The sequence below is a fragment of the Aythya marila genome (genome assembly GCF_965140915.1).
Source record: "Aythya marila genome assembly, chromosome: 21".
NCBI classification, from domain to species: Eukaryota; Metazoa; Chordata; class Aves; order Anseriformes; family Anatidae; genus Aythya; species Aythya marila.
Window position 1 is genome coordinate 2,211,551 of NC_139062.1, and position 18,255 is coordinate 2,229,805.

General features: G+C 44.2%; 1 protein-coding gene across 7 annotated transcripts in view; it reads left to right on the top strand.

Moving 5' to 3' along the window:
* CAMTA1 (calmodulin binding transcription activator 1) overlaps positions 1-18,255 on the top strand; it is a 329,027-nt gene that overhangs the window by 285,197 nt on the left and 25,575 nt on the right. For 5 of the 7 annotated variants that reach the window (XM_082777008.1, XM_082777004.1, XM_082777002.1 and 2 more), the window contains 3 exons: positions 16,707-16,846; positions 17,091-17,287; positions 17,638-17,716. In XM_082777008.1, the coding sequence (XP_082633134.1) occupies positions 16,707-16,846; positions 17,091-17,287; positions 17,638-17,716 (416 nt within the window). Of the gene's footprint in view, positions 1-5,962; positions 6,639-16,706; positions 16,847-17,090; positions 17,288-17,637; positions 17,717-18,255 lie in introns of those variants that run through there. The other 2 variants (XM_082777006.1, XM_082777007.1) reach the window with 2 other exon arrangements.

The window sequence follows — 18,255 nt, forward strand, 5'->3', positions numbered from 1 at the left end:
CTAGAAGTACTCAAAGGGGGTATATATAGGTTCTGTCAGACACCTGAGAGTCTCAATGCCAGGACAGTCTATGCTGATGGCAAGCCAGGGGATTTTCTGGCGCCTACCAGCCACAATCAACCTTTCTAGATGGGCAAGACTCACAGCTGCATCCCTTATGCCTTGCAGGGATGGGACAGACACCCCAATAGCATTAGCTCTGAACAAGGCAGTTGGCAGAAAAAATTCATGACTGATCAGAACATTGCCTCTTACCTCAACGTCACCACGGAGGAATGGGAACACGGGCTTTGGGTTTATATGATAACTCTGTTCTTGAAAGTCTTAAGTTGGGATATACCCCCAAAATGCATTTTATAGAGGAGCAAGATGAGAAGAGGGAGAATAGAAGAACATAGAAGCCTGGAACACAAGGCTGGAGGGACTGAATTGCCTCAGTTACCTGTGACTGCCAGGGCTACTTATAAAAGCTTTTGGAGGAAACCAGCTAGCAAGGTCCCCAAGGAAGCAACAGATCTGCTGGCTGGTCTCATTTATTTAACAAGATGGACAGCAAGTTCATTTCCCTTCCTGAGTGTGGTTGCTAGAGAGATGTAGCTTCCAATTCAGACCAAGAAGATCTAGGGAAAGAGATAATTTGTGTTAACAATGTGATAGGTTGAAAAGGACCAGCAATACTGCTTTCATCTTTCTTCACCAGATAATGTCAGCTCTTACAGCACTGCATTATAGGCAACCTTAGCAAAATCCTAACGCTCTTACTAGGTGACCCATTTGTTAAGTGTTTGTTTTTTCTGCTAAGTAAGGAGACAAATACAGTAAGGTCAGGTCCCTAGTCTTCTGAGGTATCATTGCTGAGAAACCAGTATTAGTGTTACACACAAGAAATCACAGGAGTTGTTGTTTGCATAGGACCATACTGAAGATGAGCAATAATGAGCTAAAATATTGATTCAGTTTGTTCCTCGGTAAATTAACCTCGTCCTGTTTTGTCTGTGAGCTGCAAACATGGTAACTGTAATATAATGCATGCTTTGGGAAACCTACCATGGATATTACTTTTGTTAGCAGTTTAATAACTTTAAAATAATGCTATCTTTACAAAGATTTGAAGCTTGCGTTACTGTGTTATTATTATAAATACTTTGACAGACTTGGCAAATATGTAGAACTGATTCACTTCAACAGAAATATTGAATGGTTTTGAGCTTCCATCAGTGTAGGCAGGTGGTGTTTGAAAGGTTTTTGATGGGCTCCCTTGATCTGTCTGGGAAGCCCTGACAGAAAAAGCTTTCTTCATTAAAATATTCATTAGAGGCTTTCTCCGTACTATTAGTAGCTGTGAGCCCAGGGAGTAGTCACATGGATCACATCTGAGCACTCTGACGCTGCTGATTAGCGTGTATGTAGTTCATCTGTAAAAAAATGTGAGCATCAGGGCAGATGAGGAGGAGCCATTTCTTGCTGAATTCTGACAGAGCAGTATGTGTGTGCGTGCAGAGTCTGAGCTGATACATTTGGGGATAATGCGGGCGAGGAACAGAAAATGGAATTTTCTTCAGAGTAGCATCAGGCGTGATTTTAGTGGTACAGTACCTGTATCTTCAGCTGTTCAAGGGCTATGCGTTAATACTAGCAGCAAACTGATGCATCGTGCTGTGATTCTCTCCCTCCGTGTAATGTCACAGAAAACATAGGTTTAGCTTCTCTCTGTTTTCTGACTATTAGATGCATTGTTTCTCATGCCACTTAAAATAAGACATTTCAAGAAAGTCAGGGCAGCACTACTTCTGATGTTTCTAAACACAAGTGGAATGGAGACAGGTGACTGTGATTATTGTAAGGTTAAAGAGAAGTTTGTGACTTGGTTGTAGAGGTGCACATAATGTTATGTTCAGCATCAGAACTGAGTTTGACTGCAGTGTTGATGAGGTCTGCAGCTATTTTTCATCTGCTATTGAAGCTGCAAGTTGCATGTGAAGTACAGCAGATATTGATGTGATGGAGATTGATACTCAGCTGTTAGCAATCCCCTTTGCATGCTGCACTGGAGAGATACATTTAAAAATCGTTGTTTGACAGCTCCCTCAGTGCTGGTGAATTTGTAGGAGCTGCAGAAGGTGGCCGTGGGGGCTGAGCGCTGTCTCTGTTGCTCTTGCACGTTGTCTGGGAGCTGCTGGTTAGCGGGCAAGCTTTCAATTAGAGACTGTTACGATGTGGTGATGGTGGAAGGGAGGGGGACTGCAGCAGTGAACAAACTAGGGCTTTGCTAACGGGAGAAAAAAAAAAGTAAAAGGACCGCTGCAATGCAGAGGCTCTTCAGGGAAAAAGACTGAATAATTTTATTAACCATGACTTATCAGAAGCCTCTGCCTTGATGCACAGTGCTCTAAAGGCAGCAAATTATGTTCTTCTAATGAACCAGCAACATCTTTCTGTTTATTCTGAGAGAACAGATGTTAGTTTAGCTAGCCAAGGTATAAGCTGATATGAATTGATTCTATCAACAGAATAAATCCACAAATCCCTGTCTTCTTCATCCACTTTAATTGCACTGCTTCAAATCCTTGTCCTACTGCCTGTTACGTAGTCTTGAGGGAAGGATTTCAAGGACTATTTGTAGTCCCAAAATATTGACTAGAATTTTAATATTCTTTTTTAATTAACCCGAAGGAACACTGTGAGTTCCTTTACACTAAACTGTTAAAACACTAATAATGATTTCAACTATATGACCAGTGCAAGAGAGGGGCAGGATTAACAAAGTCTACCATACCCCAGAAACGGCGTAGTAAAAGGATAAACAGTTTCTATCTTACATAAGTTTGCATAAACAGTAGTCATCTATGGATCTCTTTAAAATAAAGATAAAGACATCCTCTATTGCAGCTGTATATTTCCAGTTATACTGAGACAAAAATAAGTCTTCTTTCTTTGTTCAGTTCTGCAGATAACTGAAAACCTTTCCAGAATCACAGAATTGTCTAGGTTGGAAGAGACCTCAAGATCATCGAGTCCAACCTCTGACCTAACACTAACAAGTCCTCCACTAAACCATATCACTAAATTCAACATCTAAATGTCTTTTAAAGACCTCCAGGGATGGTGACTCCACCACTTCCCTGGGCAGCCCATTCCAATGCCTAACAACCCCTTTGGTAAAGAAGTTTTTCCTAATATACAACCTAAACTTCCCCTGGTGCAACTTTAGCCTGTTCCCCCTCGTCCTGTCACCAGGCACGTGGGAGAACAGACCAACCCCCACCTCGCTACAGCTTCCTTTAAGGTACCTGTAGAGAGCAATAAGGTCACCCCTGAGCCTCCTTTTCTCCAGGCTGAACAAACCCAGCTCCCTCAGCCGCTCCTCATAAGACTTGTTCTCCAGACTAGCTTCACTTCTTTTCTTCAGGAAGCAAGTCTCAGAGCATAGTGGCTTCAATTTCTCTGCAAGCTCTTGTTGAGAATTTACTACCCAGTTATTGGACTGGTATAGTTATATGCCGTTATAGTAACAGGCTGTGCTAAACAGGCTGTAGCACAGCTCCAGACATAAAAACATGGTATCTTGATCATCAAACCATATGCTGTAAATAAAGCCAATAAATATATATATACATAAAATTGCTGCTGTTGGGTATGACTGGTAAGATATTAGGCACACTTGGAATCACACCTTTGTAGAATTTTGCAGGTTTCAGCAAAGATGGGTTAGCAAAGAAGCATCTGAACCTGAGCGTGCAAAAAAGAGTTCCCCCATGACCAGCAGGAAACTGTGAGCATGAACTTTTGTGCATGCTGAGTAGATGCAGCTCGCCTGGGTCACATTGGTGCTCCTCCTGTCACAGAGTAATGGCAATAGATCCCTGCATTTGTGCAGTGTTTTGGCAGGATCTGTTTCCACTAGGCTACTGCACTGGTAGAGAGCAGGAGTGGTATGATATATAGCACTTCCTTCTCATAAGTGCTTACAGCTTACATCTGGTTTAAGATTTTTTAAAGGCAAGTAATTCTTATGATTATTGAGGGAGTGCTGAACCAGTGCCTGTAGAGCCCAGAATCTGGGAGAGATATGATGAACAAAAACACATTTTAAGTGAAATCATGACAATTGTGCTTCCCAGAGGAAAGTGTGTCATTAAATTATTTCTTGATTTAAAGTGGTTGCTACTCTTGGAAGAAGTGACCTTAGGGTGAGGATAAATCCCACCTTTTGGAGCACAGAGCAAGTATTGTTCATTGGGATCAGGGAATAGCATTGCAAATGCCTGCTAAATGTGAGACCATGGTCTTCTATACCTCTGTTTCCTAGGTCTTTATCAAGCCAAGTGAGGGAATGTGCAGAGAAGGAGTTCTGAGGGGCAACATGTTGAGTGGCCATCCTCTGAAGGACTTCTTCCTTTTTCAGTGTATGCTGCACTAAAAAGGATAGTGTCTCCTTTTTCTGAACTATACATAACCACTCCTTTTTTATTCTTATTTTTTTTCTTATTTTAACCCATGGATAAATTAGATCTTTTACTAATGGGCAGTGCACACTAGCTGCTAATGTTCTTGCATTTTTTTTCTAGCTCATTAGGGGGCTTTCCTTTTAAAGAAAGCCTTTTTTCTTCTCATAAGGGATGTACTCCCTTATTGCCTTTGTCTCCTTTGATAAACTTGGCAGCCTCTTTTTTTTTTTTTTTTTTTTTTCTCTATAAAACAGGCAGTTTTCAGATGCTGCTGTCAGCTCAAAGGCCATCATGTAGTTCTGTAGGCATTTGACCTTACTTTTCATTCACTCTCTGTAAAGAAGTTCTCTCAAGAAAAATGAAAAGCAAACAAGACCCCTTCTGAACTGAAGGAAAGAGATCTTCTACTGACAGATAAATAGCAAATTAAATAGGCTTTTTAGTACAGATTTTCAGTGGAAAGCATGTGTGTTTGCCTTCCACTGAAGCCTTTGCTCCTTTCTAAAAGTGTCTGTATAGATCATGTTTCCTTAGCGTGGGATGTGATCAGGCATTCCAAGGAGTGCTCCTTGGCGTTACATCTATGCACCTGCAGAAAAGAGGCTGTGGAGGAGTAAGTGCTGCCATAGGGAGCTCAAAGAGAATTAAAAATTTTGGGCAGGGGTCATGTGAGCTGATGGTTCAGGTGTGTGTAGGATGGACAAGGATATGACTGGTACTGAATCTAGCTGGTACTGACACAAAAGAGCACAATAGGCAGCCTTCCAACCTTTTAGCTAATTCTGCATTCTCAGTTTAAGGTTTGACTGCCGTTCCCAGGTGGAAGATGTAGGAAAAAGTTTGGTGGCTCGCTGGTGCTAGGGTGACACGGCCATACCTGTGGCCCCTAAACTCTGGGTGCTGCATGCAGGAGGTAGCTGGGATAGGACAGGCCACGTGCATTGAAGTTACCCGTGACAGTGCACAGTGATAGTGCACAGTGCCGTGCTACCTGTGACATGTCAGTCTGACGGGTGTGTGATTCCTGTCATGCAGTGCTAGGTGTGAATGATCGTAGATGCTCAAAGTCAAAATCCACAAAGGATGATGTTTGTGTACCAGCACCTGATGTGTGTTTCTAGAGTACGTAGAAGTTTTGAGATTCGGGTAACACAGGCTTGTAGGAACGACACATTTGGTATGGGTTCCAAACGTATGGGTATGGGTATATTTTCCTTAGAAATGGAGTTTCAGAGCCACAAGAATCTATCAGTGGAAGACAAGCAGGTGTCCACGAGCAGTAGCACTCTGTTTATCGCTCCTCTCTCCATCTGGACTCTCGGTGTGTCCGTGTGTCCGTCTGTCTGTCTCCGTCTCCCGGCCTCTCTCTGCCTGAGGCGGCCGCGCCCGCCGCAGAGGCGCAGCCCGGAGCCCGCCGGGCCCCGCGGGGCTGTGGCGGCGGTGACGTCACCGCGCGGGCGGGGCCGTGCCGGGCCGGGCCGCGCCGCCACAGACAATGGAAGGCGGCGGCCGCAGCCGCCTCCCGCCGCAGCCCCGGGCCGCCGCCGCCGCCGAGCGCGGCGCGGGCCCGTAGCCGGCGGCCGGGGCTCGTATCCCGCTATGGCGGCGCCGGGCGGCCCCGGCGTGGGCTGAGGGCTCAGGGCGGGCGCCGGCGACCGAGCGCCGAGGCTCCGCCGTCTGTCGGAGCCCCCGGGCCCCCGCACCGAGCCCGGCGGTGTCGGCGGGGCTCGGGGGGCGTTCGCCCGCGCGCGGACGAGACGCGAGAGCTCCTCGGCCGCCAGGCGCCGCCCGCCTCCGTCTGCGCGCTCGGTGCCGATGCTGGGCCGGCTCCGCGCGGTGCCATGCCCCGTGCCGCCGGGCAGGCACGCCCCGGCTCCCGGCGCCGTCTCCTCTCGTTGTGGAAAGTCGCCGCTGAGCGCTAGACCCGGCGGGGGTGCGGACAGGGCACGGCCGAGTCCCGGCGGCGCTGCCGCTGGCTGCGAGCATGCGAAAGAGCCCGAGCGCGGCCCGGGGACAGCCTGCCGTGTCCGCCGGGTGCTGGCTGGAGCCTCCGCTGCCTTTGTAGCCTCTCAGGTCAGTCCTCTGACGCTCGGTGTGCTGCCGGTTTGTTCCCCCTAGCCGTACCGGAGGGGTCCGGTACCCTCCGCCTTTTGCAGGTGGATGCGCGGACATGACAAAGCATTGTTTTCAGTGAGTATTACCGGGTGGGGTACATCGTACGGTGTTTGTTTGGGGTTAAGTCTGCGTGCTCATGTGATGGCTTTCACTGCTGTACTTAGGACGTGAGTGCATGCCTTCTGAAGCTTGCTGAGCCTTCCTCTCCCTCCCCTGTGTCCACAGTGGCGAGTTGTGGTTGTGTTTGCCCTGACTTCCCCTCCCGTGGTGGTCCCTGGCCTTTCCAGGGTGATGTTACAGCATAAGCTGAAAATTGTAATTATGTTTTAACTGTAGCATCACACGTGCAGAAGAACATTGTAACACCTCCAGCTCACAGTTTCCTATCTGAGTGGGTACGGTGAAGTAAATAGCCCAAGCCTTCCCCAGGAATTTAAGGATACTGAAAACACACGCCCGCGCTGTGCCAGGTTATTGCAAGACTTGTTTTGCAGGGCGCTTCATCAAAAAGAGTAGGATTAGGAGGGGGAATTAAGCCCAGGTAGGCCACTCCCAGTTCAGAGATGGAATAAATGACTTTTTGAAAGCTTCCATTGAAGGAGATCTGAAGTCTCTTTGCTGATCTATTCTAATGTTTCAGAGTTTGTATCTTGCAGTAGTTCATGTTTATCTAACTTTGCAGCAAACAGAAGCCGTTTCATATCATTCTGTTCATCGTTCTGCAGACTGCTGGGTGAATATTTTGTGTCTTGAATTTGCAATTTATATGAGAGAGAAAACTCATGTCCAAGTTTTACCATACTTCCAATACTGTAGTAGCACAGACAGTGCCCCACGAGGTTCTCTTCTCCTGCTAACAGCTCCTTTAGGATGTTTCTCTTGGAGAAGAAAGTCTTCGTGAGCAGTGCACATTGTCCTATGCTGTTGCTCTTTGCATGCATCAAAAAGCACATCTTTCGTAGTGCTGGCACCTGTAGGAAAGCACAGCAAGTTTCTGACCAGAGATATTCAAAGTGACCTTAGGCAGCCAACTGTTTTTATACAAATTACTGAATAGCAAGAAAAGTGACATCTCAAGTGTACCTGGCATGTCTAAAACCTTCTCTGGTTTGCTTTTCCTGGACAGTGTGAAAAATCTCCCCATCCCTTAGCTCAGGGGAGGAGAAGTGTGGAAGGAAAAAAAGAAAGTTGTACTTTATAAAGGTTAAGTATAGAGATAGCCACTTGAGAAAAAGTCAGCCCATTCCACCTCCTTTCTCTTCGTCTGTAGTAATGGCATGGTAAAGAAAAGTGGGGGGAAGTACCATCTTTTGAGGTAACATTGGATAGTGGAGAGGAACAATGTGGTCCCAGATGGTGTGGGATGAACAGTACCGGAAAAATTGTGAAAAAAGTGTTACTGATGAGAAATCTTAACACTGCTAAAGTGGGTTAACGGCTTAAAATCAATGGCAATGGCTGTATGTGCAGGTCTTGATTATTGCTTTATAGCACGATTTATGCTATTATTTTGATTATAGCAGGAGCTCATGCCCGGTACTACTTATTTATTATGTGAAAGCATAGACCTATTTTAGCTGTCACTTAGGCTCAGTGGAATGACAGTGTTTTCCTCGTCTCATGCCTCAGTATCTGTGGCATTTCTCACTGCCTGGAAGCAGAGAGATGCGTATGTCTTAGAATATTCAGTAAAAACTTAAGGGCTTTTATTGGTGGTAGAGACCACGTCCTGTAATCTTGTGTTGTTGTACAGACCTTTTCGTAAGATGTATCAAGGGTGCCACGGAAGTTTAATTTCAGAAAAATCTGTTTCTGCAGTGGTGACTCCTCAGTAATAAACCAAATCAAATTGACATGGCGATACGTTCAGCGTTTTTGCTGTATAGAAGAGCTGAGCAAGTTGTATATGCAAATGACAAATGATTTGTAAAACAGAAGATCACTGGCACTCAGAGTAATAAAGTGCCCTTAGGCTGCTTCAGTCACCACCCACAGCTTGCACTGGTTGAAAGAATATGGTGCATCTGCCTCGCTGTGGAAAATAGAAAAATGTCGTTGTGCTGCAAGCTTTCTTACAGTGCTCAGCTACTGCACTTGTTAAATTCAGTCTGTGTGTGTTCATACCAAAGATGTTGTAACACAGAAACTGCTGTTAAAGAAACTGCATGTGCTGGGAAGCCAGTGCTCTTGGAGTGGATTCTTCCCTCCTGAGCATTTAAATGTGGTGCTTCAGAACATGCATATCCAGATCTAACAAAACACCGTTAATTTAGTGGTTAGAAGACTGTGGGGAAATGACTAACTTGGGCAGAGAGTGCTCTGGTAGAATAAGCAGGAAAGATCATGCACCTTCTTCATTTGGTCCTTAGACTCAAATATTGTTACTCAAATATCATCAAACATTTAGTTTATGTAGAATGAGGGAAAAATAAAAAGGCCTCTAAGTGTCTGTGTGAGACATACTCACCGCTAAGGTTTGCTGTTTGTTTTGCCAGTGAAAAGCAGAATTTCCTATGTAATAGTTTTGGCTTTGCTCCCATGTTGTGAGTGGTACAGACGAAATTTCTTGCTTGTTGATTCTAGAGCAGCAAAAGCAAGAAAGTGATCGTTTGGGTTCTTCACTTGCCCAGTAAAGCAGCATGCAGAGATTAGAAGAGCAACTCTGGTAATCTTTTAGAGCTAAAGGCAATGGTTTGAGCTGGTGCCCACCAGACAAGGCACTATTGTTTCTTGCCACCTTGTGTAGCTCAAAAAGAGAGAACCCGGGTGTGAAATCTTTCAGTGTCTTTGGATAATAGTGTCTTTGAAACAAGTCATTGGGTTAGAAGATGTGGAGGACCATGTAGAGGTTTATGCTATCACGGGCTGGGTGAAGTGTTTCATTTTTAAGTATTTTCTGCATCACAGGTGTTTACCCCGAATTTGCTTTGTGTTTTTTCTGTACCATTTAGGGTGAGGACTCTGTCTTGAGCGTCTTGACACCTACTGATGGGACAACACAGCTGAATGACAAGGGCAATAGAGAGTGTTTTGGTAGACCTGCAGGGAAGTTGTCCCACTTCATGCATGGTCAAGCCCATTCTCAGTAGCAACCCTGTGACCTATTCACATGGGGGAAAAAAAAAAAGAAAAACAACTTTGAAGAAAATGTTTGAAACTGCTGCTCTTTAATGTAGAGTACATGTAGTCAGGGGCTGTCCCAATCTGAGCAGGCACTGGAAGTTTTACAAAGCAGGTACTTTTGCAGTATCAGGTAAAAAAAGACTTGTGTGGCATGAATGGCCAACATCTATTTAGGTTTGTACTGAGGAAGTTCTGTTCTATTGGAGGATGCTACAGGAGAAAACAGAGGCACGACTCCCGGGCACCTCTCTCAGGGAGTTAAACCGGACTAACTCCTCTGCTCATTGCACTTTCCATTTACTGCATCTGCTGTAGTGGCTCAGAGCTGTTTTTCCAGGTCTGCTTGAAGTTCATCAGTGAAGTGATCTGGACTGAAGAAATGCCAGCTTAAAACAATCCTGCCAAAAGAGACTGTAACAGGAAACTATATCCAGGTTCTTTGGTCTTAACTGTGGAAGTATACACTCCGTAGCTCTGTAAAATGCTGACTGATGTGAGTAATCAGTCATCCTTAAAAGACTTTAGCAGATTAATTTTGCATCTATAGAAATATGTGTGCGTAACTTGCTATCAGTAGTAGGCTCCCTCTGAGTACAAATCAAGAAGCTTGTTCTGGTTACAAATGATGTCTATTTTAGGGAAATGAGAAGGAGATTTATTTTTTTCTAGATTCAAACTAGTTTCACAGTACACATCAAAATCTGGCCAAGTAGCTCCTTCCGTCCCTCCCAGCTGGACAAGCCAGGCTCCGGTCAGGCTGCTGGCACTGTGGAGCAGCCCAGCCCTGATGTGACACTGAAGCAACTGGTTGTCTGAGGAGGGCCAGACCCTGCCAGAAAACATCATTGTGAAGACTTTGCTCTATTTCCCAAGCTTGTTTTTGAGTTCATGGAGTAGCTTCTCACTGTACTATGAAGGACTGAGGATGCCAGAAGTGAAAATGGCTTTGTGGCTTGATAGAACAGATACACTAAATTAGTCTGTGATCCAGGAGTATTTCTAGGAGCTTGCAGAGTTTCACAGGAGTTGTGGAGTGAGAGGGCTGAAACAAAAATGGGTCAGTGCATACTGCATCAACTTTTGGGATCCTTCATATCCCAAAAGTTTCAGAGTTCCCATCAGATCCAAGCAACTTCTGTTGGAAAAACTCTGTGAGACTTGGCTGTGCTACCTTGCTTGGGCTCAGTCTGTTCACAAAATAGGCCCTTAGTGGCTAAAGTCACCACCTCCTCCAGTTATGTTAAGGAATAATAGTGAGAAGTAATCTTGATGTTAACATTTTATGGATAAATTTGAAGAATAATAATTTCCAGAAAACATGTAAAGTTCAAATTGTTTTCTGTAAGTTACGAGGTGTCTCAGTTACATAAATGCAATCATTTTCATCAGTTTTATTAGAGGCAGCCTTGAAGAAGGGCTTTGGAAACCTACAAGGTCCATGAAGTTTAGTCTTCAAATTATGCTACATTGGCAAAAGGTTTTTCAGTACTTTATATACTGCCCAGGTTTTAAAGAGTGTTCGAAGAGGTCAGAGTACATGTGACAAGGGAGACCTTGAGCAACACAGGTGTTACCAGCAGGAAAGCCTGGAGACAGCATTAGGAGTTCTTTGGATTTTTTTGAGCATCACCTGTTGGAGGGCAGAGCATTGGTAAATATGTCAACTGTTTGTTACTCCTTAAATGTTATAACATCTCTTCAGTTCATATGTAATGTGACAAACTCATTTTTTACTTACAAAAGATTCTGAAATGTGATATTCAAAAGCAGAGTCCTTGGATAAACCCTTAAATAGGTGGACATGTCTGTGTTCACTCTCATCTTTGCTGCATTTGGAAAAAGTTAGGGTGCTTCCAGTGCAAGAAATCTGCTGGGCTGGAGCAGTTTAGATTTCCTGACTATTATAGCATGAGAGAAGCTTATTTTGACAACTTGATTTATAGGCTGTTGAGCATTTGTCTTCAGTGCAGTGTGAGGTAGATACTTGTCATGAGATCTTCTGTTTAATATAAAAGATAAGAACGTATAAAGTGTGGTCATATAACGTCATTGCATTCTAAATAGGTGGTTCTATGCAGTCCCCTGAAGTGGGCAAAACAATAAAGACTTTGACTAGCAAAATAAGAAATAATAAGGGATAAATGGTCTTGGATGTCAGAGCAATACTTGTAATGTTCAGCCCTGTAGCTCTTATAACCCACCTCTTAATTATTGCAAGGTAAAGCAGTTATTGATAAAGGCAAAGCAAATTACTGCTTTTTTTTTTACCTTTTCATTTGTACTTCATTTTTATCCTGATTTTGTTGCTTGGGTTTTGTTGATAATGCTTTTTTGGCAATTACATTTTTTATAGGAAAATCACAGTCAGAGAGTCAGCGGGACTGGGTCAGGTTTTGTCATGTTTTCTTGAGCAGTGCCTCTTTCGAGTCCAAGCACTGCATTTTGCTTAAACAATGTGTTGTGGCATCTTTCTTTTGTTGAGCTACACGATCGTGTTTCAGACCCCAGTTATGTTCTGAACAGAGTTTCCAGGAGGGAAAAAAAAAAAAAAGAAAAAGAAAAAAACTGCTTCTCAAAATGTGAGAGGTTTTCTTTCTGTTCAATTTCTTTGTATTACCTAGCTGTAGCAGTCATCTTCCTGTATAGACTGTTAACATGCATACAGATATATCAGTTTTAAAGGTATTGCATAAGACTCAAGGGTTACATAAAGCTGATGTTGTTTGAGCCATTTAAACCCAGGACTATATAAACAGAAGATGGTATTTTCATGCCAGTCTCTGTAACATAAATTGTACTTGCATATTCAACGTTCTCAGGTCAAGCTGACCAAGCCCTGTTACTGAGGCTACAGAAGCGATAATGTTTTGATTCAAGCTGACAAACCTGGGACTTACAGAATAGTGAATCTTAAGAGGTCACGCAAAGACTTACCCTTTAAATTAGGCCCCAGCAAAATCTGAGTTGTCAAGGTACACAATCATCTTTATTCATTGTAACTGAATTTCGAAATGATAGGACTAGTGCAGCTTTTTTTGAAGAAGAAGAAGAAAAAAAGTCTGGAAGTTCATCCACCTGTAAACTGTTTGTTTTTAAAAAAATCCTGAGAGATGCTGCAAGAATGCACCAAGAAAGAAGTGTGTGGAAGCTGATGTTTGTATGTGGTTTACTTTTGGGAGCCATAATTGGAAGCCAGCAGGTTCCGTAGTCTGCTCCAAATGAGGAGGGCAATGTGCTATTTACAATGCTGAATGACTTGAGAGTCTTCCACAGAAACGGTGAGGTGTGGTGTTCTCTCTGTGGTCCAGAGGAGGCACCTGTTGGATTCTTAGCAGTGTGCAAACTGTGCTGACTGTGGTCCAAGTGCCTCGAGTCTGAGGTATGTCCAGACTTCGATGTGGAAGAAGAGCAGCCTTTCATCTCGTTGTTGAGTCCAGAGGAAACTTCAGGTGGAGGTGCCCTTCCCTTTGGCTGTTATCCTGTGCTTAGGTGTCTTGGTTAGGTTAAGAATGTACCAACTCTTGCAGCATAGCTCGTTGCTGTCTTCCCTTTTACTGTTCTCTCCTGCCCTGACTTTATTTTTTAGTCCCCACAAGACCAGAACAGCACGTGCACTTCATGTGACAGTCATTTTTGAAGGCAATGGTTTAGTGTATGGAAATTCTGTAGGAGAAGAATTCTGAAATTGCCATCGGTTTTGATTTTGATCTAGTTGCTTAGGTAGCACATTAAATAACCTGGAAAATGGGCAGCTTAGAGACAGATTAGAGACACTTCCTGTGCATTGCCATCCTACTTCCATATTTGCTTCCTGGAGCTTTCTAATCCTACAGTGCTGCTGCTAGGTAAATAGTAACAGTTCCTGCCATACTGGGACAGGGCTTCCTTCAGTCTGTGTCGGAGCTCCAGAATCTTTAATTCCACTTGCTATTTTATTAACAGCAGGATATTTCTGATCTGCCTTTAGACAGAGCAGTTACAACCATCTGTTAAAAACACAGCTGTCTTGGTACGTTACTGAAGGTTACAGGTTTAAGACTTGAATTAATTTTTTATATTTCTCCTTCAGATTCCTGTTAAGTCAAATAGATGCCTTTTGCCACCTAAAATCAGGTAGTCCTGTCCTAAACACCTCCTGGGAGCACTGTCCAGGTGTCCAAAAAGGACTATGTGGGGATGTTCAGTTTCAAATTCTGTCTCCTGAGAAAGGTTTCCTTCTTTCTTTGTTTCAGTGTTCCTGTCTGAGAGCAGTGGCAGTGACAGACATCCCTTCAGTAAATTCAGTCCTCTGACAAAAAGTGCCAGGAAGCGTTCACTGCTATCAGTTGCTGTGTCAGGAAAAATTGAGGCTTCAGTCATTAGAGACCGCAGGGCTACATCTTTATAGAAGAGCCTGGAAAATGGAGACTAGCATGGGGTCCCCCAGTTCTGTTCCACAATGTTTGGAGCTAAAAAAAAAAAAAAAAAAAAAAAAAAAAAAGAGAATCTGCAGATTTTACTTTTGTATCTCGCTGGAGTAGTATGAGGTTGGAAGCCCAGATGTGATAGCTGGGATTTGTTGCTCCTCTTAACTCTAATAAAATGCAAGTGCTGGCAACTCAGATAGCTGTGTGCAATTGAATGTATGTTTTGTACATTCAATACCTCTCTGTTAACCTCAGTGGCAGACACGGCTGCTTTCCCTGGTGCTTGAGTTACCGCGGCTCTGTTTGACACAGGCCTGTGGTGAGAGGCGATGGCGCGGCAATGCCAGGTCACTGTCAGTCTCTGCAGCATACGTGTTCTGCATGGCAATGGGGAAGGAGGAGACAGGGATGTGGACTGCACTGCAGCACACTGCAGCACTGCCAGAACAAAGGCTTGTGAGAAAACACGACTTGCTTGCTGCTGTGTGCCAGCCGCAGTTCAGAGGCAAGGCCTTAAGACTGCATCTGCATTATGAATATTTCCTTAGAGAGCTGCCAGCCATCTTCCCAGAGGCTTTGCAATTAACAGAACGAGTAAATTATTAATAAGGCACTAATATTAAATAATAATGTTTTCAGCTAGGCAAGGGAAGATCATAGTGAGCTCACCTCTAAAATGAGGTTAGAAGTGGGGTGCCAGCCATACTTCTGTGTTCCTGGCTCTTGAGCAACTGGGGTGGGATCACAGAATCATAGAGTGGTTGAGGTTGGACGGGACCTCTGGAGGACATCTGGTCCGAGCCCCCTGCTCAAGCAGAGCCTCAAAGATGCTGAGTTACAATTTGTTGGAGCTGGCCAGAGGAGAGCTGAGTTCGTGTCTGCTGCCAAGCCACAACATCGTGTTAGGGAATGAGGGATGAGTTTAAGCCAGTTTCTGAGATGTGCCTTAATGGTTTGCAATGTGATCTCTGGTGCAGTACAGCAAAGAGATTCATATTTCTGTTATCCTCTAGTAAGAGTTGTGCCTTGCAGGATGTAGTATGCTGGATGTTTTGTTCATCTGTTTGTTTCATTGTTTTGACTAATGGCTGGAAAGTCAGCAGGTGACATGGAGCAGACAAATGGCTAGGACTCACAGACAAATGGCTAGGTAAGGGGCTAGGTAAGGAAAAACCTTGCTTCATTTAATTCCTTCAGGTTAATCGATGCCTGACTCTTGGTTCAAACAGAGGCTAAATGTAGATCTAGCATGAGAGAGTTGTGCTGGTGTGGACTTCAGTTAACTTTATGATAGCTTTGAAACACTGCCAACACACTTGCACTACAGCACTATTGGAAGCTATTAACAAACTTTTGAGGAGCAATTACTCCTGCAGTATGCTGCTAAGGACTCCGTGTGTGACAAGGCCAATTGGAAAAGAGTTTCTCTTTTAAAACCTGATCAGAGCTTGTTAATTTTCATGCACGGATTTCCATTACTATTAGTAGGCTTTGCTCTGGGTTTCACTGCTCTGAACCACCTCATCATGTCCACGGGTACATGAAATCAAACAGGATGGGAGTTATTTTTTCCCAGAAATTTGTTATATATGCTGTTAGCATGATAAAAAACATTCCTGAAATACTTCCTATCCACGAGATTGTCCTACCCAGCAGGTGCGCTCGCACGAGCCATGTGAAGTATCTCCCCTATGGGTCATTAGACAGAAGGAGCCCTCTGGGTTTGCAGCCACTCGAGTTGCACTGACTGGACTTAAACACAACAGTATCTGTTGAATTAATCTCTACAGTCTCAGGTTTAGCAATGTCCTATTAACCAGTCTAAATTTCCCTCCTCTAATTTTCAAGCCATAGTATCTGTATCATAGTGCTAGGTTACAATGCAAGGAGAAAACACAACAACAACAAAAAAAAACACGAATACAGTGTTTAGACTTCTGCAGAGACCACGGGGCTCTGCTTTTCAAAAGGATACTCCTGGATTATCAGTGCCCATACTCTGTGATTTCTGATAGTCCTATTTCAGGTGCTTGGCTGAAGCTGTTTTCCAAGAAAGGGAGTCACTCAGGCAAGGAATGAGTATCTTCTTAATGGCTCCTTGTTCTAAGCACAGAAGGAAGCAAAGCAGTCTTTTTCCTCTAGGCACCATTACTGCATGATTTCAGGAGGCAAGCCAAGATGAATTCAGTACTCCAGTGAAAGCAGGGTGATTGTCTGTAAAACTGAGAGTATTTCAATACAATTCTACTGAAACACTGTCTGAACAATTGTATTTGCTCAGGGTTTACGTGTGTTTTCAAAGAAGTTGCATTACCCCAATCTTTTATTGTATGGATGCAGCTAGAATCACAAAGAAAGGGACCCCTCTTCTGCCCATTTCTTGTGTTTTTCCTTCTATTACCTTTAAGGAGGTTCTCTAGAATTGCAGTAAAAAGGCAGCCACAGGAACTTAAAGAGGTGGATACTGCAGGGCAGGCGTCCCTGTGCATTGTCAAGCGGAGCAAATCTCCTTCATGATGTTCAGGACTGTTGCTTGTGACTCTCTGCAGTAGGCTGCCAAAAACTAATCTTTCTTTCTGTGGAAATACCCTCATTCTGCCTTTCTTCAACCTAGATAATCAGTTCAGGATGTCAATACTGGAGCGCCTCGAGCAGATGGAGAGGAGAATGGCTGAAATGACAGGCTCCCAGCAGCACAAACAAGGAGTAGGAGGCGGGAGCAATGGGAGCGGGAATGGAGGAACACAGGTGCAGGTACAGACGCTGCTGTGTAGTCACAGCAGCTTTATTCTTTCCTACCAGCATTTGTATTTGATGGGGGTTGGGAAGGATTATAGCTTTTCTTAAGCAACAGGTCTTCTTTGTGGGCATCTTTAACAGTAGGTGACTTTAACTTGCATTTGCCGCTGTCACGTACTTCTGAAAGTGAAAGGTTGCCTGCTTAGGGCAGGTTGCAACTCCCGTCAGTGGTTAAAGTGGGTTGTGTGTGGTGTTTCAGTGCGTTTCTGGGACTGGGACCTTGGGCAGCTGCTTTGAGAGCCGCGTGGTGGTGGTGTGCGAGAAGATGATGAGTCGTGCTTGCTGGGCAAAGTCCAAACACTTGATCCATTCAAAGACTTTCCGAGGAATGACACTGCTCCACCTAGCTGCCGCCCAGGGCTATGCTACACTGATCCAGACCCTCATCAAATGGCGGTAAGACCCAGCCTGTTGGACTCTTGGGTGTCAATACAGACATGGAAGAAGCATATGTAAGCTCTGCTTGCTCCAGGTTTCTAGTTGCCCTTCACAAACTGCACCTTTTGTCCCTTACAAACAACCAAGTCCCTGAACTTGTACTTGTCCCCTGTATCTTGAGATAGATGAGATCCAGTCACTGGATGTATCATGCTCTTAAAGTCTCTGTTGGGGGCACCATCTGTAGTATATGTGTGTCACGGACGTGTGTGGCCATTTTTGTGGTATGGTGCACTGAGTGAAGCTACAGATTTAGGAAATGGTTCTAACTTGTCTACAGAGCATCATTTGTTTTGTTTCCTCTCTAGCACCAAACATGCAGACAGCATTGATCTGGAGCTGGAAGTTGACCCGTTGAATGTGGATCATTTCTCCTGCACTCCTCTGGTAAGCAGCAGAAACTGAAACTTCTGGGAGAGTCTGAGGGCCCTCTGGAGTCCTTCCTGATGTGTTATTTTCCTGATGCATTTTACACTCTGAGAAGTAGATGTTTCCTGGGTGTCCTTGCTGTGTAAATGTTAAGACATGGTACTATTAGCTTTCTAGCATTTTGTTGAGAGAGACCAAACAGAAAAATCTTTGAGTAATGTGAGGACAGACAGGTGGTTCTGGTCTGTGTTTTACCAAATATCTAGTCTCTGCTGCTGTTCTGGGGAAAGGCCTTTACATGCCTTCTTTCAGATTTTCCTCTTTGACTGTAGAGCTTGTAAAAACGTCACAATATCTTGGTCGTTGGAATCGAGACTGAGAGCTTAAGCAAAAAGCCAAAGTAGGTGGAACCTAAAGTGCCAGGTTACAACAGCAGTGCGTTTGATTTTATTGTTTCCAGCTTTTACTTCTGTCTGAATGTTTCTGATCTCAGAGATTCATTTCTGTTTGAAGCTGGTCTGTTTCTGCAGTGGTTCCAGTGGGTATGACAGCTAAAA